This window comes from Dermacentor variabilis, unplaced genomic scaffold (assembly GCF_050947875.1).
Source record: "Dermacentor variabilis isolate Ectoservices unplaced genomic scaffold, ASM5094787v1 scaffold_16, whole genome shotgun sequence".
NCBI lineage: Eukaryota > Metazoa > Arthropoda > Arachnida > Ixodida > Ixodidae > Dermacentor > Dermacentor variabilis.
In genome coordinates this window covers 7,600,678-7,618,389 of record NW_027460324.1, presented here as the reverse complement: position 1 = coordinate 7,618,389, position 17,712 = coordinate 7,600,678, and the positions used below count along the sequence as shown (strand labels likewise).

Genomic DNA, 17,712 nt, shown 5'->3' with positions numbered 1-17,712 from the left:
CTGTGCCTTTTTAGGACCATTTCTATCAATATGTATTCAATTTTACTCGCCCCTAATTTTAGATCGTGCTCTTTGTAGGGAATTTTCTTGTCAATTAGGGTGGCAATTCCTCTGCCTGGTTCTTTGCCTTTACAGACCAAGTTGAAGTTGGACAGCCCGATCTCCTCCGCTAGAGTTTCCTGCAGCATTATTAATTTCGGCCTATTTTCAACCGTTTTGATTATCTGTGCTAGTGATGCTCATTTGTGCTGAAATCCTCTACAGTTCCACTGCCACACACTAAGTCTCTTTCTTTTATCCATTATTATTGTCGTCGCCCCCTGACTTGCTACCCCCTGTCACTGTTTGCTTGACTGTACCACCTACCGCTCCTGCGGGTGTTCTAGACCTTTCGGCTTTCGAGGGCATATATTCTTCATCCTCTCCTTGGGCCTTTAGCTTTTTGAACCTTTCCTCGGCTATTAACTTCCACTTCCATGCTTTGTCCACCTTAAGGTTAACGCTATCTACCGTGTCCTTTAGGTCTCTAATCGCATTCCTAATCTCCTCCAGTACCGAGCACATCGATTCTGCCTCCGGAGCTACAGCTCTCTTTTTGGGCGCCGGTGTGTCTTCTTCTTCCTGGCTGTTACTTCTACACATCGGCTTAGCTATTGCCACACTGCCGCTTTCTGTCCTCAACCATTTTTTCATTTCCTGCATCTGCTGCTTAAGTTCTTCATTTGCTTTCTTTAGTGATATAACCTCTCTGATCAGCTGTTCTACTCTGGCATCATTGCTTTGTTCCTGTGAGGCTAGCACACCTGTGACTTTCACAGTACCTTTGACTTTCTTGGCCCAGGTCGCTCCTGGCTCCTTTTTCTTGTTTGTCTTCAGGTCCTGCTCCTCGAAGCGCACCTGTGCCTCCTGAGACCTGGAACGGTTTCTTCCCCTCGATGTTGAGCGCTGTCTTGATCTTGATGTGCTTCTCGAGCGTGAGCGCCTTCCGGCGCCTGGAGGGGTTTCCTTTGTCGGTTGGGCCGATTACATCTCGGTCTCCACTTTGGAGCGTTGTCTTCTTCTTACTCTTACTACATATGGTATTTGGTACCACTGCTTGCAAGCCCTGTCACCTGGGGGGTGATCTTCACCGCAGAACTTGCATTTGGGAGAGCAGATCTGAGCCTCCCCTGGGTCTTGCATGCCACATCCCCTGCACTGCACAACATCCGGTGTTGGACAAACGTCTGATCTGTGTCCGATTCTTCCACATGCGTAACATACGTCAAATTGCTTCCTGTACAGATAGCACCTCACGAGGGTTGACCCATATTTGATGAAGTTGGGCACCCTGAATCCGTCGAAAAGCACAATAACTGAGCCCGTAGCTTTGATACGTTGTGCAGCCAATGCCGTTGGGTTGTATTCATGCACAGTCTTTTTCGTGATCACACTCCAACTGTCATTGAGGTTCACTCTTCTAGTAACCCCCTTGCACATAGAGTGGGGGCTGTTTCATAAGCGCTCACTTCATATTCTGCCTCCATGATCGTAATAGACTTGATTCTTACATACCTTTCAGCATGAGAGGAGTCCGGTGTACTAACCGCCACGATATTCTGTGTGAAGTTGGTGCAGACGATGTCTTCCTTCGCTTGGTCTGCTGTGAGTCTGGCTGCCTCGATGATCACTTCTCCAATAGCTGGGCTGACCTTGTTCAGGTTGAGGCCTCCCCGAGGCCTAACAATGATTTTCCAGTGCTCCTCCGGCAGTTGCGGCATTCTTGATGCCTTCACAATCCGGCGCTTGAGCTTGTCGGCCCCGGCAGCACCTTTGTTGGCGATCTCCTCTCCTTTTGATTCTTGGGTCAAATTGGTGGCTCCACCTGCTCCCCAGGTCTTTTTCGCAGATTGCGATCTTTGGTTGGTGACCACCTGCCCAACCCATTCTTTTCTCGCCGTCTTCCGTCTCCGAGGAGAGTTCGTCGTCCATGCGTATATCGGCCATGCCGGCTTGGCGGGCTCGCTAGACCTATGTGGCGTTAGGCCCAGCGTGGCGCACACATGCGATAGACAGAAAAGAGGCTATGGAAGTCCAAAAAATGCTGGCCCATCTTGTCCAAAGGTATCTACAGATTCGGGTTAACCTCACGAATCCGATGATGAGCTTCAATGCGTGGTCCTGCCAAAAGTGCCTGCAGAATCCAACGGACCCTGATAATCTGAAAAAAGAAAAGATGTCCGTTTTATCCGAAGTCTGCATTATCCGAAATGCCTTACTTCCGAAACTGTGGTCGCAGTGCATAACAACGTTATTGCAAAGAGTGCGTGACGAACATCCACAGTAAAAAAAAAAAAAAAAGAAAGTCAGTTTCACTCAAAGCGAAGCATCGATTGCGATTGCAAATTAGTCGACAGCTATGCGAAGTAAGGATAGTAGTTTTATCAGCCGTATGATGTTGTAAAGCTTCGCTTGCTAACTAAATGAACAAGCATGGTGTCGCATGCACACACGTAAATATGAACACATCTTGCTCGATGAACGTGGAAAGTTGCTGTCAAAACGTTAGTGAGGACGCGCGGCAGCAACAGCGAGCGAATTGACCTTCATGCTGCCTCTCGCTTCAACACAAATGTCGAAAGCATAGCGCATGCGAAGCTACTGGCACAGGGCACACTTTATCCACATGGCAGATCGCTTTGAAAATACAGCGCTCACGCGGGCACGCACTTTGTCCTTATTGCAGATCGCTTTCAAGATACGGTGCCTGCGTGGCCCTGCTGTAAGCAGCAGAAGCTGGAGTAGAACCCTTTTCCCCCTCCCGTGCCTCCCGTGCGACCGAAGATGGCGCTTCTGCCCCGCCTTCCTTCCTTCCTCACGCGCGTGATATTGAGTTGTGATCATCGGATGACCCTCGCAAGTCAGTTGTCAGCCTGTGTCGACAAGGCAAAAGTCTATTTTATACACCCGGTTTCGACAAAAAATGGTGCTAATTTTGTCCGCTGGGGCCGATAGTCCGTTGGAGCGTAGTTTGTTAAAAGCAAACTTTGTTGCATTGATAAAATAGGTAGAGCAAACTAAGGTCGCTATATGGTCCGTTATATCCGAAAGTTTTGTATGTGGGTCCGTTGTAATGAGCGTAAACTGTAGTATGAATGCTCGTTCAGGGCACATACATTGTGTTGATGCTGCAAATACAAATACCTTTATTTCAACATCAGGGATGTTAGGGGTGCACCCAAAAAGCCTATGACTGGCTTGACAGAGGGGCGCACCCCCGTACATAAAAACCGGCAGCAACAGAAAACAGACAGAACAATAAAAAAAAAAGACTACAGTGCATAGGTAGACATCATATTCAATGAAAATTAGTGAACATCCTCTTGCAATAACAAATAAATGAAGGTGGCAGAATTAACATGAGACGCTCAGGAACACTAAAGAATGCAAAATGAAGAATAACAATAAGAAAAGAAAAAGGGAGAAAGGAGGTGCAGACTTGCAGTAAAAACAAAAAGCAACAAGAAAACCGTATCGTTAGGTCCTCAGTGCTCATCGTGCCGATTAAGAAGAGTTGGGATTATATGTCGGAGCATTTGATGACCGTAATTAGTACGAAAGGATGGCACATACCAGACGTCGTTGTTACGTGTTGGGTAGTAATTAGCTTTGGGCCGTAAGTTAGCTGTGCCATCAAAGAATGTGTCATGATTTTTCCATTTTCTTTCATATCGTTTACTTAGCAATAAATTATATAGGTCATTAATTGGTGTTACCTTTAATGATGCGAAAAGAGGTTGAGTGTGAGCAGTAAACGGAGCATTCGCAATGATACGAATGACCTTTTTCTGTATTTTCTGTAACCTATATGTATTTGACCATGTTGTTGTACCTCACACCAGATGACAATATTGCTACGGGATAGTATTTCCAATGATGAAGAGCCGAGCAGTAAGAAGACGACGACGATTTGAAGCTAGCGTGGGCTGTTGCCTCTTGGCCAAGCGCAGCGTATTTTCTTGTAAATATACTTGTACATGGCTTTTCGTCTGCGTCTTCCTCCGTAACATATCTGGTGGAGGTGGACGTTCCCTGTACCTCGTCACGGAGCTTCGCAGTGGATGGTACGTCAAGCCTTCATGCCTCCCGGTGACGACAACCCGACTCTGCCGGCTCCGACACCTGCTGCCACCTCGACAACCTACATCACTCTCCCCGCTACCCGTGATCCTGGCGTATTCTCGGGCAAACATGGGGACGACGTCGATGACTGGATCAGCCTGTATGAACATGTCAGCCGCAATAACCGGTGGGACCCTGCTATTATGCTCGCCAACGTAGTCTTTTACCTCGGTGGCACACCTAGAGTTTGGCATCGCACGCACGAAGATGAGCTCAACAGTTGGGATTCACTTAAGACACAGCTTCGAGACTTGTTCGGCAACCCCTACGGTCACCAACTTGCCGCGCAGAAGGCACTTTCCAGCCGTGTGCAGACGTCAACAGAGCCCTATGTCACGTACATTCAGGACGTCTTGGCTCTGTGCCGCGAAGTTGACACCCACATGACTGAGTCCGACAAGGTTGCCCACATCCTCAAAGGCATTGCCGATGACGTCTTCAACTTGCTCGTTTGCAACAACGTAGCGACGGTGGATGCTGTTATAAAAGAGTGCCGCCTCCTGGAACTCGCTAAAAGGCGACGTATTGACCAGCAGTTTGCCCGTCTGCCCAACACCCCAGCGACATCTTCCTGTGCCGACACTCCTCGTCCCAACAACACTGCCGATGTTACCAGGATCGTCCGGCGCGAGATCGAGGCCGCCTATCCGGCTGCCTTCGACTCCAGCTCCTCCAATGCACCTGCAGTCACTGTTTCCCTGATCCAGGCAGTTGTACACCAGGAGTTCGCCAACATAGGTATTCACACCATCTGCTCGGCCCATCGCCCTGGTACCCACCCGGCTTCTTCGATTCCACCCCGTCCCGCACCTTCTTACCCACCACGTTTCCGCAACCCCTCTGAATGGCGCACTGCAGACGACAAGCCAATTTGTTTTCACTGCCATCGAATTGGGCACATTTCTCGGTACTGTCGCAGTCGCTGGAGTTCCCTGAACCAGTCTACATATACTGCCTACTCTCGCCCCCCAGGTGGCCTTTCTCGTCCCTATGCTGCCCGCTCAGATAATGCCGCCACTGATTCTCCTGCGCCGAGCCACCCCTATTCTCGTTCGCCTTCGCCCCAACGACGACAATCTCGCTCCCCCCAGCCCCGTCGCTCCTATTCGCCGACTCCCTTCGGACGCCGCTCCTAGCCGGAAAACTAGACGATGCAGCGCCTCGAGGTGACGCTGCATTGCTCCCTACGCCGCCAAATCCTCTCCTGACGTTGCCCACTCATCTGAACCTTCCTGACGTGCAAGTCGACGGTGTTCCTGTATCTGCTCTCATAGACACTGGGGCGCATTTGTCGGTAATGAGCGCTGACCTTCGTAACCGGCTGAGGAAAATAATTACGCCCGCCACGACGCCTGTTGTCCGTGTCGCCGATGGCGGAACAGCCCCTGTAATTGGTATGTGTGCCGCCCGCGTCTCCTTCGCCGATCTCTCCACTACCGTGCTATTCACAGTCATCGCTCACTGTCCCCACGACATCATCCTCGGCTTAGACTTCCTCTCCGCACATTCTGCTCTCATCGATTGCTCCGCCAGTACTCTCCGCCTCGACCTGCCTGTTCTGAATCCCGCTGAACAACACCCTACTCGCCTCAGTTCCGTCGACTTCGTTCGCTTGCCACCTTCGGCACTGACTTACGTTGACTTCGTGTCATCCCCACCAGTCCCAGACGGTCACTACATCGCGGCTCCTATGCAAGACGTCCTCCTTACACAGGGGATCACAGTACCTATATAGTTTTATCTATTACGGCGAATTGCGTCTGCCTGCCAGTGGTCAATTTTGGCTTGACAACACAAGTGCTGCCACGCGGGATGTCTCTGGCCCAACTTTGCCCGTTCGAGGATCACTCTGTAGCATCGATTTCAGTAGACGACAATTCAGCCAATCCTCCTCTACCATCGCAGTCGGCAACTTGTACCATCGCCAACTTACAGAAAATGATTGCACCCGACATGCCGTCCGAGCACGCTCATGCGCTCTACCGCGTTCTGATTTCCTACCAAGATATTTTTTACTTTACCGATCGTCCTTTGGCCCAAACAACAGCTGTTAAACATCGCATTAATACTGGCGATGACCCTCCTATTCATCGCCGCCCGTATCGAGTATCACCGGCTGAGCGTCAAGTTATTCACACCGAAGTTCGCAAAATGCTTGCCAAGAACATTATTGAACCGTATTGTAGTCCATGGGCGTCACCTGCTGTGCTGGTAAAACAGAAGGATGGCTCATGGCGCTTTTGCGTGGATTATCGGCACCTTAACAGGGTTACCAAAAAGGACGTGTATCCCCTACCTCGGATTGATGACACCCTTGACTGCCTCCACGGTGCTCGCTATTTCTCCTCTATTGACCTTCGCTCCGGCTATTTGCAGATTGCCGTGGACGATCTCGACCGCGAGAAGACTGCCTTTGTAACACCCGACGGTCTTTATCGATTCAAAGTGATGCCGTTCGGTCTATGTAACGCTCCTGCCACTTTTGAACGCATGATCGACTCCCTTCTTCACAGTTTCAAATGGTCCACGTGCCTGTGCCACTTGGACGACGTTATAGTATTCTCCCCAACATCGCTACGCACCTCGAGCGCCTCTCAGCAGTCCTGGACGTTTTTTGGCGAGCCGGTCTGCAACTCAACGCATCGAAGTGCCAATTCGGCCGTCGCCAGATTACCGTCCTTGGACATCTTGTTGACGCGAACGGAGTGCAACCGGACCCAGGCAAGATCGATGCTGTTACGCACTTCCCTGTTCCAAAGTGTGTCAAGGATGTGCGCAGCTTCATCGGCCTTTACTCGTACTTCCGCCGTTTCATGAAAAATTTCGCGGCCATAGCACGGCCACTAACCGAGCTTTTGAAGAAAGACTCCCCTTTCCAGTGTGGCGATAACGAGGCCTCTGCATTCTCGCTTCTAATCGACCTTCTCACAACGCCTCCCGTTCTGGCCCATTTCGATCCTTCTGCGCCTACCGAAGTCCGTACTGATGCCAGCGGTCACGGAATTGGCGCAGTACTTGCACAACGCCAGCGTGGCCACGACCATGCTATCGCTTACGCCAGCAGGCTCCTCTCGCCCGCGGAGCGCAACTATTCCATCACTGAGCATGAGTGTCTGGCCCTAGTTTGGGCTGTTGCGAAGTTCCGCCCATACTTATATGGCCGACCCTTTTCCGTTGTCACAGACCATCACGCGCTTTGCTGGTTATGCTCATTGAAAGACCCTACAGGAAGACTTGGTCGCTGGGCCTTACGCCTCCAAGAATATTCGTTCTCTGTCACCTACAAATCTGGCCGACTACACAAGGATGCTGACTGCCTGTCTCGCTACCCGGTAGACGAGCCTGACGACGCCGACAGTAGTACTGCCGACGGCATTTTCTGTCTCTGCCTTCGCTAACATCGCCGATGAGCAGTACCGAGACCTATCGCTGCGAGTACTCATCGAGCGTCTGCGCTCTACACCTACCGACGCATCTGTTCTCTGATATGTCCTCCAGGGTGGCATTCTGTACCGAAGGAACTCCTCCCTGATGGCCCTGATCTTCTTCTTGTGCCAAAACATCTACGACAGACTGTGCTCTTTGAGATGCATGACGCACCCACTGCAGGACATCTTGGGGTAACCCGCACGTACGACCGCGTCCGACGCTATGCTGCTGCCTGTGATCCCTGCTAGCGTCGGAAAACACCTCGGATGCTACCTTCCGTTTATTTACAGCCGATCACCGTCCCTGTGGAACCGTTCTTTCATGTTGGATTGGACCTCCTCGGTCCCTTTCCCACGTCATCCTCTGGGAACAAATGGGTAGCTGTCGCAACTGATTACGCCACCCGATAAGCTATCACGCGAGCTCTCCCTACCAGTTGCGCCACTGACGTCGCAGACTTTCTCTTGCGGGACATTATCTTACGTAGTGCGTGGCGCCCTGCGACAGCTGCTTACTGACCGTAGTCGTAACTTCCTCTCGAAAGTTATCGCCGGTATTGTGCGTTCCTGCTCTATTCAACACAAGCTGACTACCTCATACCATCCTCAAACCAATGGCCTGACAGAGCGGTTAAACCGTACTCTTACCGACATGTTGTCCAAGTATGTTTCGAAGGACCACCACGACTGGGACATTGCCCTTCCTTACGTCACATTTGCTTATAATTCTTCCCGGCACGACACCGCCGGATTTTCTCCATTTTATCTACTGTACAGTCGCGAACCGACCTTGCCCCTTGACACGGTACTTCCTCCTGCTGCGATCTCAACAACTGAGTATGCGCGCGACGCCATCGCCCTCGCCGACCATGCACGCCAGCTTGCCCGTGCTCGACTGACAGACTCGCAAACCACGCAGCAGCGTCAGTACAACGCCCGCCACCGTTACGTACAGTTTTCGCCTGGTGCACTCGTGCTCCTGTGGTCGCCCTCTCGTCACGTCGGACTTTCCGAAAAGCTCCTTTCGCGATACACAGGGCCCTACCGCGTGCTTCGCCAGGTGACGCCTGTGACTTACGAAATTGCTCCTGTGAGCTCAACCTCGTCATCTACTCTGGCATCTACTGATGTCGTGCACGTCAGTAGGCTCAAGACCTACTACACTGCGTCAGACTCCGGCCTTTAGTCGCTCCGAGACGGCGCTTTTGCCACCGGGGGTAGTGCTACGGGATAGTATTTCCGATGACGAAGAGCCGAGCAGTAAGAAGACGACGACGACGATTTGAAGCTAGCGCGGGCTGTTGCCTCTTGGCCAAGCGCAGCGTATTTTCTTGTAAATATACTTGTACATTTGCGCAGAGTTTCATTAGCGTTTAATGCCAAGTCATTAAGCGTTTTAGCCCTAAAACATATGCTAAAAATATACAATGGGCGTCTGTGAAGTGAATTTTTAGATGAGGGCTTCCAAGCTCGCATGTAGTACACAAAAACGCTAAGCATGCTGCCACGCAGTCAAATTGCTAGGTGCCGCCGTGCTTTCTTTTTTTGTTGCTTTTATGGCAGTGCTGCTTATGAATTTTAACTTTCTTTTCATTGTAATATACATTGAAAGTGCACAAATGTGTAGAAATAAAAATGTAGGCTTTCTGAGCAATAAGCCACCTCTGCAACTAATATACAGTGGAATTCTGTTCATATGTTTTTCACTGAATCGCGAAGAAAAAGCGTAACAGTGTGGAAAACTTAACAGCGAGGAAAGCTCTGAATATGAATGAAAACAGTGCAGCTTTGACTTGAAACAATTTTCACGTGCCGAGTAGGCACGTGAAAAGGTCCCACTTGAAGCTGCTGACGCAGGCAGAATTTGAGGAGCGCAAGCTTGCCAAATTTGTAAAAACGTCAATGCATGTCGCGAGCTGCCCTGGCCTCACCAGCATAGTGCGTGTCAGCTTCTCGTTCTGCAACAATTTGTGCAGTTGGCATCGGACACCAATCTTGGCTACATTACAAGTCTATTTTGCGACCATGTGACGGTCTATGCTTCCAACCGGTTTGAAGTTACGGTTGTGCTGCCAGCCGTAATCAGCTTGGTTCCCTCCATTGGAGAAAGGAAAGGGTGCCAGTGCACATTTATGGACACAACTCCCACACCATGTCTCTTAAGGTTTTTAGAGAACTTAAGAAGAACCTGCAAAACATGTGGTGTTTCGAATTTCCGTGGGTGCTGCAGGTGACCTCGACCCCCTGCGCGACGGACCACACGGTGCCCCAGGTGGGCGAGGACTTCACGGTGGGCGGTCTGACTGCACTTGTCCAGGGGGTGGCCATCTGTGAACCCTCTCCACGTGCCTCCTCAACAGCATCTGCACAGCCGTGCCTGGTGGAGCCTCTTCTGCAGCCACTGCAGCAGGTTCCGCAGGTGTGTGCAGTGCACTTATACAGCCAACCACAAAAGTTCACTTCTTCTTCTTCACTTCACTTCACTTTATTACCTTAAAGGCCCCCAGGATTGGGGGTATTACATAAGGGGTTCATGTGCCGTAGGGTCTGATGAAACATAGAATTTGAGCCGTTTGTTACCATAGCCAGGAAAATGGTAAAATACAGTAAAAACTTGTTAATATGTGCCCACTTCATAAGCATTTCCAGTTTAAATATAGTTGCGATGAATCCTCCTCCCTGTTGCCATTGAACCTAATGTATTGACTGACCCCTTAAGCCGTAGTTGCTAAACGCATGCCCAATGGTTAGTGTGTAGTATTTACTTCATGTTTTAGTGCATACAAGCATGGAATTGGCAAAATTTTGTGCTCGCAGAGAATAGATAATTGTGGATTATGGATGTTTCCTGGACTGCAGTCGCCACCAAAAGTGATGTCAAAAGCTGCTCTGGCCACAGTCATCGTCGGCCACAGTCACTTCCGTGGTACCACAGGGCTCAGTCCTTGGGCCCCTGCTGTTCATTATTTATATTAATGATGTCACACAGGTCATTAGGGACACACCAGTGAAACTGCGATTGTACACTGACGACTGCATGCTCTATACCAGAGTAACTAACAGACGAGATCAAGAGGTTCTTAACAATGTATTTTCGTCCTTTTGTGGTTGGAGCAATGCGTGGCAAATGAGTATTAATTACCAAAAAACTGTACAAATGACTTTCACTAATAAAAAGCAGCCGTTCAATTTCACTTATAGCTGTAATGGGCGCTACCTAAATTCTGCGAATACCTTCAAATATCTTGGAGTTACCTTCACTCAAAACTTAAAATGACATCTTCATATTGAAACAATTTGCGCTAGGGCACTTAGGAAACTGGGATATTTAAAGCGAACCCTCAAATGCTCAACTAAGGACTGCAAGTTAACAGCTTATAAATCCCTCGTCAGACCATTACTAGAGTACGCCTCAGTGGTATGGGCATCATACACTGCACTTGACATTAGTAAGCTTGAAGCCATACAAAAGAAAGCAATACGGTTCATTTTTCGCCAATGTGACCGCAACTTTTCTCCCTCATCTCACGCATGCGCATTATCAATAGAACCCTTGGCTCATCGACGCACACTTGAACGTATCACTTTGCTACACAAGATTGTACACGGCCAAAGTTGCATTGATGCCCCAATTTCCTTCAGTCATCCCACTGGGCATGCCACCACCGTTCACACCCACTTAATATTGCTCCTTTCCAGTCTTTTGTAAATTGTTTTAAGTATTCGTTTTTTCCAAGCACTGTTGAAATTTGGAACAACCTAGCTGGTTCCTTGCGGGAAAAACCTGATGAAGAGTTTTTGAAAGAATTGTCTAAGCACATTTTGTAGTTACGTTTCAAATTCATAGTATGTTGTTTTGATCTACTCTCTGGTGTATCCACTCCTGCTATGTTTCATGTATTGAGACAGCAGTATCTGTAAATAAATAAAGAAACATGGTAGCCATGATGTGTTTTCTGCTTTAATAGCTCCTAGCACTTCCATGTCGTCGTCATGAAGGATGACATGGATGATGGCCCTGCCGTACACAATGTGGCTAGTGTGTTGACCATAATGAGGGCCATTTGGTCAGAAATAGGGCCTGATGGAGAATCTGGTTGTGGCCTTGCTGTGTTTGAGGATGCCGTCATCGCTGAAAGGTCGCCAGGATGGCAAGTGAAACTCGCAGTTTTTTTGCTGCCTGTTTGCTTATAAAATGTGTTGTGTGTGTTTGCATGAGAAGTAACACTTTCATTGGCTGGTAAGATTATAGATGCTCATCTGCCATTGTCAGTTAATTAGTACATGACTTAGTGCATTCCCGATCCAAGTTCTCTGCAAACTACATATTACTGAGGTTTTACTGTACTATCTTTGCATATACAGTCGAAACCGACTATATCAGCCCCGTTTACATCGAATTATTTTGTACATCGAACAATTTCTGAGCAGAGTATAGTTGCTATGAGTATATATATAGCAAAAATTACGCTTACATCAAACAAAAATAGCAGTGACTCCCAATATATTGAACGTCAAGCAGCGCAAAAATGCCCCCAGAAGTTGGCTTTCCCTCATGGTGGCGAGAAAACCTGGTGTCATGGCTCCATCCACTCGCTCTGCCTACCGTGACCGTGCCGCGTTGTGCGAGTCGTGGACACCCCCCTGCAAAAAATGATCCTGGCCCACCCGCAGCGCTTGCTTAGACAGCCAATCGGAGGCTCTTGTGCCCTCGTCGTGCAGGATGGTCGAAGTGCGAGTGGTTTCGCTGCTTTTCTAGTTCATTGTGTTGTGCCTTGTAGGTATTCTCCTGCTTGTGCTGCTGTGATGGCTAGCGCGAAGTGAAAAAATTTGCCTTTTGCCGTGAAGCTCGAAATCGTTAATGGAGTCAAACGCGGTGAGAAGTTGGATGTTGCCACCGAGGAGCGCTCTCAGTACGATCTTCAAGAAAGACTAAGGCGAAGATTAGGGCTAACGCGCACAAACTCGTGAGCCGGTGCCCGTGGTGCCCGACTCATACCCACAGCGACGTCGAGGCGGTTGTGTGCAAGTGGTTCATCTGAAGTTGCTTCAGACGTGCCGGCTTCCATGTGCCCGCTGGTGGCTCTGAAAATTCTGATGAGTGCGACGAAGCCGTTGCCGGTGTCGCCGAAGCTTGGAGCAAGCTCTCAGAATTTCCGCAAGTCGCTGATGGATGAACGGTCGACGAGTTTGTGAGTGCAGATAATAGTGTCGCGACCATAGGAGAGCTCGAAAACGAAAACTACATCGCGGACATTGTATGGAGCACAAGTGATAGTGGGCACAATGAGGAAAGCAACGACGATCCTTTGCTGACATATTAGAAGGCGCAAGTGGCTTGCCTACACAAGCCGCTTGCGTCCCCTAACCTAAAACTCTCCAATGGGGAGAAGTGCATGCGTCGCAGGCAGCGAAATTGACCAAGCAGAAGAGAACACAGGACTATTTCATGCGAAACTAAGTTAGTTTCATCAATAAATTGCTTTTATAAATGCTATGTGCTTTCATGATGCCGAATTGTTTAGCAGGCCTATATAGAATTATGCCCTATATTGAACTGATAGGCGCTTTATTGTTAGTTCGATATAACCGGGTTCGATTGTACTGTCAAACCCACTTAACGATTCCAGAGATAACAATTTATTGGTTATAATGACCTAATTTCGCTGCACTTATGATTTTCCGAACCTGCTTATTGAAGCTGCACCATACTGTTGTGACAAACAATTCACGAAAAGGAACACTGCTCGCAGACGATAAATGATGACTCAGAAGGGCTTGAGTGCGAGCTAGTTGGTACAGATAATTCAAATTTAAAACAGCGCCAACAATTCAAACCTCATTCCAGTAAAAGAAGGGCAGCCGTAACGGCAAGACATTTTCTAAATGCCGGCATGCTGTAAAAGCTTAATTCCGCTTCCAACCTACTATAATGCTTCACTATCGTATGCAGAATCCAGCCGTGTCCTGCTGATAGCAAAATACAGTTAAACCTCAATATAATGAAAGTCTCGATATAACGAAGTATTTAACTTTTTATAACGTCTTGGAAAACTGGTGGCTCTTTATACGAAGTGTCTATTGGCTGCAAGAGTCCCAGAAAACCGGAAGAATGCAAACATACTAATCCACAAAAATGGAGATGTTACAGAATCGAAAAATTATAGGCCCATTAGCTTACTCCGAGTATTATATAAAATATTGACACGTGTACTTATCTTTATCTAGCGACCACGTTTCGCCGCCTAGCAAATGTTATCGCACAGCGCAGGACGCGCCTGCATGTAAAAGAAGTTTCTGAAATGTTATCGATGGTTCCCTCCACTGTCTTTCACCGCAACTTGTGTAATCTGACTGCATGTATGCGCGACGCAAATAGTGTAGAACTTTGTGGAAGACACCCAGCAGCTAATCTGGAACATTCGATGACTGATCTATAAAAGCCGACGCGCTTGACCCGTTGATCAGATTTTCGACGATCGCCGACCGTGTTCGCCGCTATCGTTGTGCTATAAGTGTAGCCTGTTTTTGTGGGCACAGGTTCGCCCAATAAAAGTTAGTTTTGTCTTTCAGAGTATTGCTACTGTGTTCTTCAACGTCACCACCACGTGACATCTGGTGGAGGTGCTTTTCGTTCATGTACCGGACGCCCCCGACAAGCCGTGATCCAAGCCTGGACCGCAAAGAGAACACCGTCACCAAGAACCAGCGAGATAGCCGCAGGCTGCAAGGACTGTCCCCGGAGCACGGACTTTTGCCTGAGACGACCAAGAAGATCGCCACCAAGTCCACCCCAATGGCAGCCCCGGCGTCCCCCATCATGCTGCAGCAGCGCAGGGAGCCTCCGACGTTCCGCAGTTCAATGTTCGAGGACCCGGAAAGCTGGCTTGAGACATACGAGAGGGTCGCTACTTTTAACAACTGGAACAGCGACGACAAACTGCGATATGTCTTTTTCGCATTGGAAGATGCTGCCAGGACGTGGTTCGAGAACCAAGCAGCCACCTTAACGACCTGGGAGCTGTTCCGAAGTGGCTTCTTGCAGACATTCGCAAGCGTCGTACGCAAAGAACGAGCCCAAGCGCTGCTAGAAACCCGGGTGCAGCTACCTAATGAAACAACCGCGATCTTTACAGAAGAAATGAGCCGCCTATTCCGCCACGCTGACCCGGAAATGTCCGAGGAAAAGAAAGTCAGTCTACTGATGCGTGGTGTAAAAGAGGAACTTTTCGCCAGAATGATACGAAGCCCACCGAAGACCGTCGACGAGTTTCTTCACGAGGCCACTAGCATCGAGAAGACACTGGAAATGCGGAACCGGCAATTCAACCGCCGCACGAACTCGACAAACTACGCCGGAGTTGCCTCACTGGCCACCGACAACCTGCGCGAGACTATTCGAGTGGTCGTGCGGGAGGAACTACAGAAGCTGTTGCCTTCATCACAGCCTGAAGTGGCTTCGATTGCTGACGCCGTACATGAGGAGCTCCAGCAACAACTCAGAGTACGCCCTGAATCGCCACGGCCTCAGCCGCAAGCAATGACTTACGCTGCTGTAGCCCGCCGTCACGTTCCCCCTCCGCGCCCATGGCAGGGCCCAGTGACGACACAGTTCCGTCGTCCACCGCCACCCCCGCCGCCAGCATGCCAAGCCGTCACCTCACGCGGCGTTGCAAGGAAGACTGACGTTTGGCACGCCCCCGACCACCGCCTGCTTTGCTATCACTGCGGAGAAGCCGGGCACATCTACCGCCGATGCCCATACCGGGAGATGGGACTCCGAGGGTTAGCCGTTAATGCGCCACGACCACAGATTGGCGAAAGACCTCGCGATATCGCCGACTACCTGGCCGCCACTCAGTGGAGCCCTCGACGACTGTCCCGTTCGCCGTCACCAGGCAGCTACCTGTCGCCACAGCGCCGACCATACACCAGCCCAGCCCGGGGCCGCTCTGCGAGCCCATATCCGGAAAACTAAAAGCAGCAACCGATGGAGGTGCGGTTGCTGTTTGTCGAACTGACAAAGATCCTCCGCCGCCGCCGAAGACGACGAAGAGACCATCTCGACGGACATAATGACACGCCGCCGTCCCAACGAAGTCGGGAAGCCAAGACTGCACCGATGAAAGACTTGACCACGCGACGTTCCAACTTAAGTTCAGCACGACGCAGCCGTGATCCGATGCCAAGACCTAACTGCAACGCCAGACAAAGAACCACCGACCTCGATGTGCTTCTCGACGGCCACGCAGTTACCGCCTTAGTGGACATGGGCTGATTAGTCCATCATGAGTGGACACATCGCCACCCAGTTGAAGAAAGTTAAGACCGCATGGGAAGGCCCTCAAATTCGGACCACTGGAGGACACCTCATAACGCCGACTGGAATCTGCACGGCAAGAATAACCATTCATGACCGGACTTACCCTGCCACCTTCGTTATCTTCCAACAGTGTTCACGAGACGTCATTCTCGGTATGGACTTCCTGAACCATCACGGCGCAATCATAGACCTCAGGTCGAAGTCAATAACGCTGTCGGAAGATAAAGCGATACTGCCGGAGGGCCCTCGTAGTCCCCACGCCTTGAGTGTGCTCGAAGATCAAGTGAGTATCCTGCCTCGCTCCAGCATTGTTATTTCGGTTGGCACCGAAACACCCGCTGACGTAGAAGGCGCCATCGAAGGCGACCAATGTCTACTGCTAGACCGTGAACTTTGCGTCGCAAGAGGGATCGCTCGACTGCATGTAGGGAAAACTGAAGTGTTGATGACAAACTTCAGCCAGGAGTTCAAGCACATCAACAAGGGCACGACTATCGCGTACATCGAGGAAATTCTGGAAACAAGTAATGCGTTTGTCCTCTCGGATTCCGCCGCATCTACCCCGACGACCGTGGTTCCCGAACCAGACTACGACATTAATCTAGATCTCCCTATGATTAAGCAACAGCAGCTCAGAAGTCTGCTCCGACGATACAAAGGCTGCTTTTCAACGTCATCGAGGATTCGACAAACACCAGTCGCCAAGCATCGCATAATCACCGAGGAGTGCGCTCGACCACTCCGCCAGAGCCCTTACCGAGTTTCGCCGCGAGAACGTGAAGCTATAAGAGAACAAGTCGATGAAATGCTGCACGATGACATCATTCAGCCGTCGAAAAGCCCGTGGGCATCCCCTGTTGTCCTGGTAAAGAAAAAGGACGGAACCCTATGTTTCTGCGTTGATTATCGTCGTCGAAACAAGATCACAAAGAAGGACGGTTCCCAGCGGTTAATCTGGAACATTCGATGACTCATCTATAAAAGCCGACGCGCTTGACCCGCTGATCAGATTTTCGACGATCACCGACAGTGTTCGCCGCTATCGTTGTGCTATAAGTGTAGCCTGTTTTTATGGGCACAGGTTCGCCCAATAAAAGTTAGTTTTGTCTTTCACAGTATTGCTATTGTGTTCTTCAGCGTCACCACCGCGTGACAATATATACCAAAATAATCTCCAATAGAATAAGGGCAAAACTGGACTTTAGTCAACCAAGGGAACAGGCAGGCTTCAGGAAGGGGTACTCTACAATGAATCACATCCATGTCATTAATCAGGTTATCGAGAAATCCGCAGAGTGCAATAAGCCTCTCTATATGGCTTTCATAGATTATGAAAGGCATTTGATTCAGTAGAGATACCAGCAGTCATAGAGGCACTACGTAATCAAGGAGTACAGACCGCTTACATAAACATCTTGGAAAATATGTACCGAGGTTCTACAGCTACATTAATTCTACACAAGAAAAGCAGGAAGATACCTATAAAGAAAGGGGTCAGACAGGGAGACACAATCTCTCCAATGCTATCCACTGCATGCTTGGAAGAAGTGTTCATGATATTAAACTGGGAAGGTTTAGAAGTAAAGATCGACAGCGAATATCTCAACCTTCGGTTTGCCGATGACATTGTTCCATTCAGCAACAATACAGATGAGTTACAACAAATGATTGAGGACCTTAAAGGGCCCCTCACAAGGCCCCATAGCAAATTTTAGTTGTACGGCAGAAGTTGTTACGTGTCCTCTAAGGAGCGTTCTGCCGGAAAAAAATTTCAAATCAGCTCATTAATAGCCGAGATAG

At 49.5% G+C, this 17,712-nt stretch overlaps 1 protein-coding gene across 3 annotated transcripts in view; it reads left to right on the top strand.

The window, feature by feature from the left end:
- The window catches only part of LOC142568069 (uncharacterized), a 368,896-nt gene that overhangs the window by 227,218 nt on the left and 123,966 nt on the right, over nt 1-17,712 (top strand). For all 3 annotated transcript variants that reach the window (XM_075678155.1, XM_075678154.1, XM_075678153.1), the window contains one exon: nt 9,820-10,008. In XM_075678155.1, the coding sequence (XP_075534270.1) occupies nt 9,820-10,008 (189 nt within the window). The remainder of the gene's footprint in view (nt 1-9,819; nt 10,009-17,712) is intronic.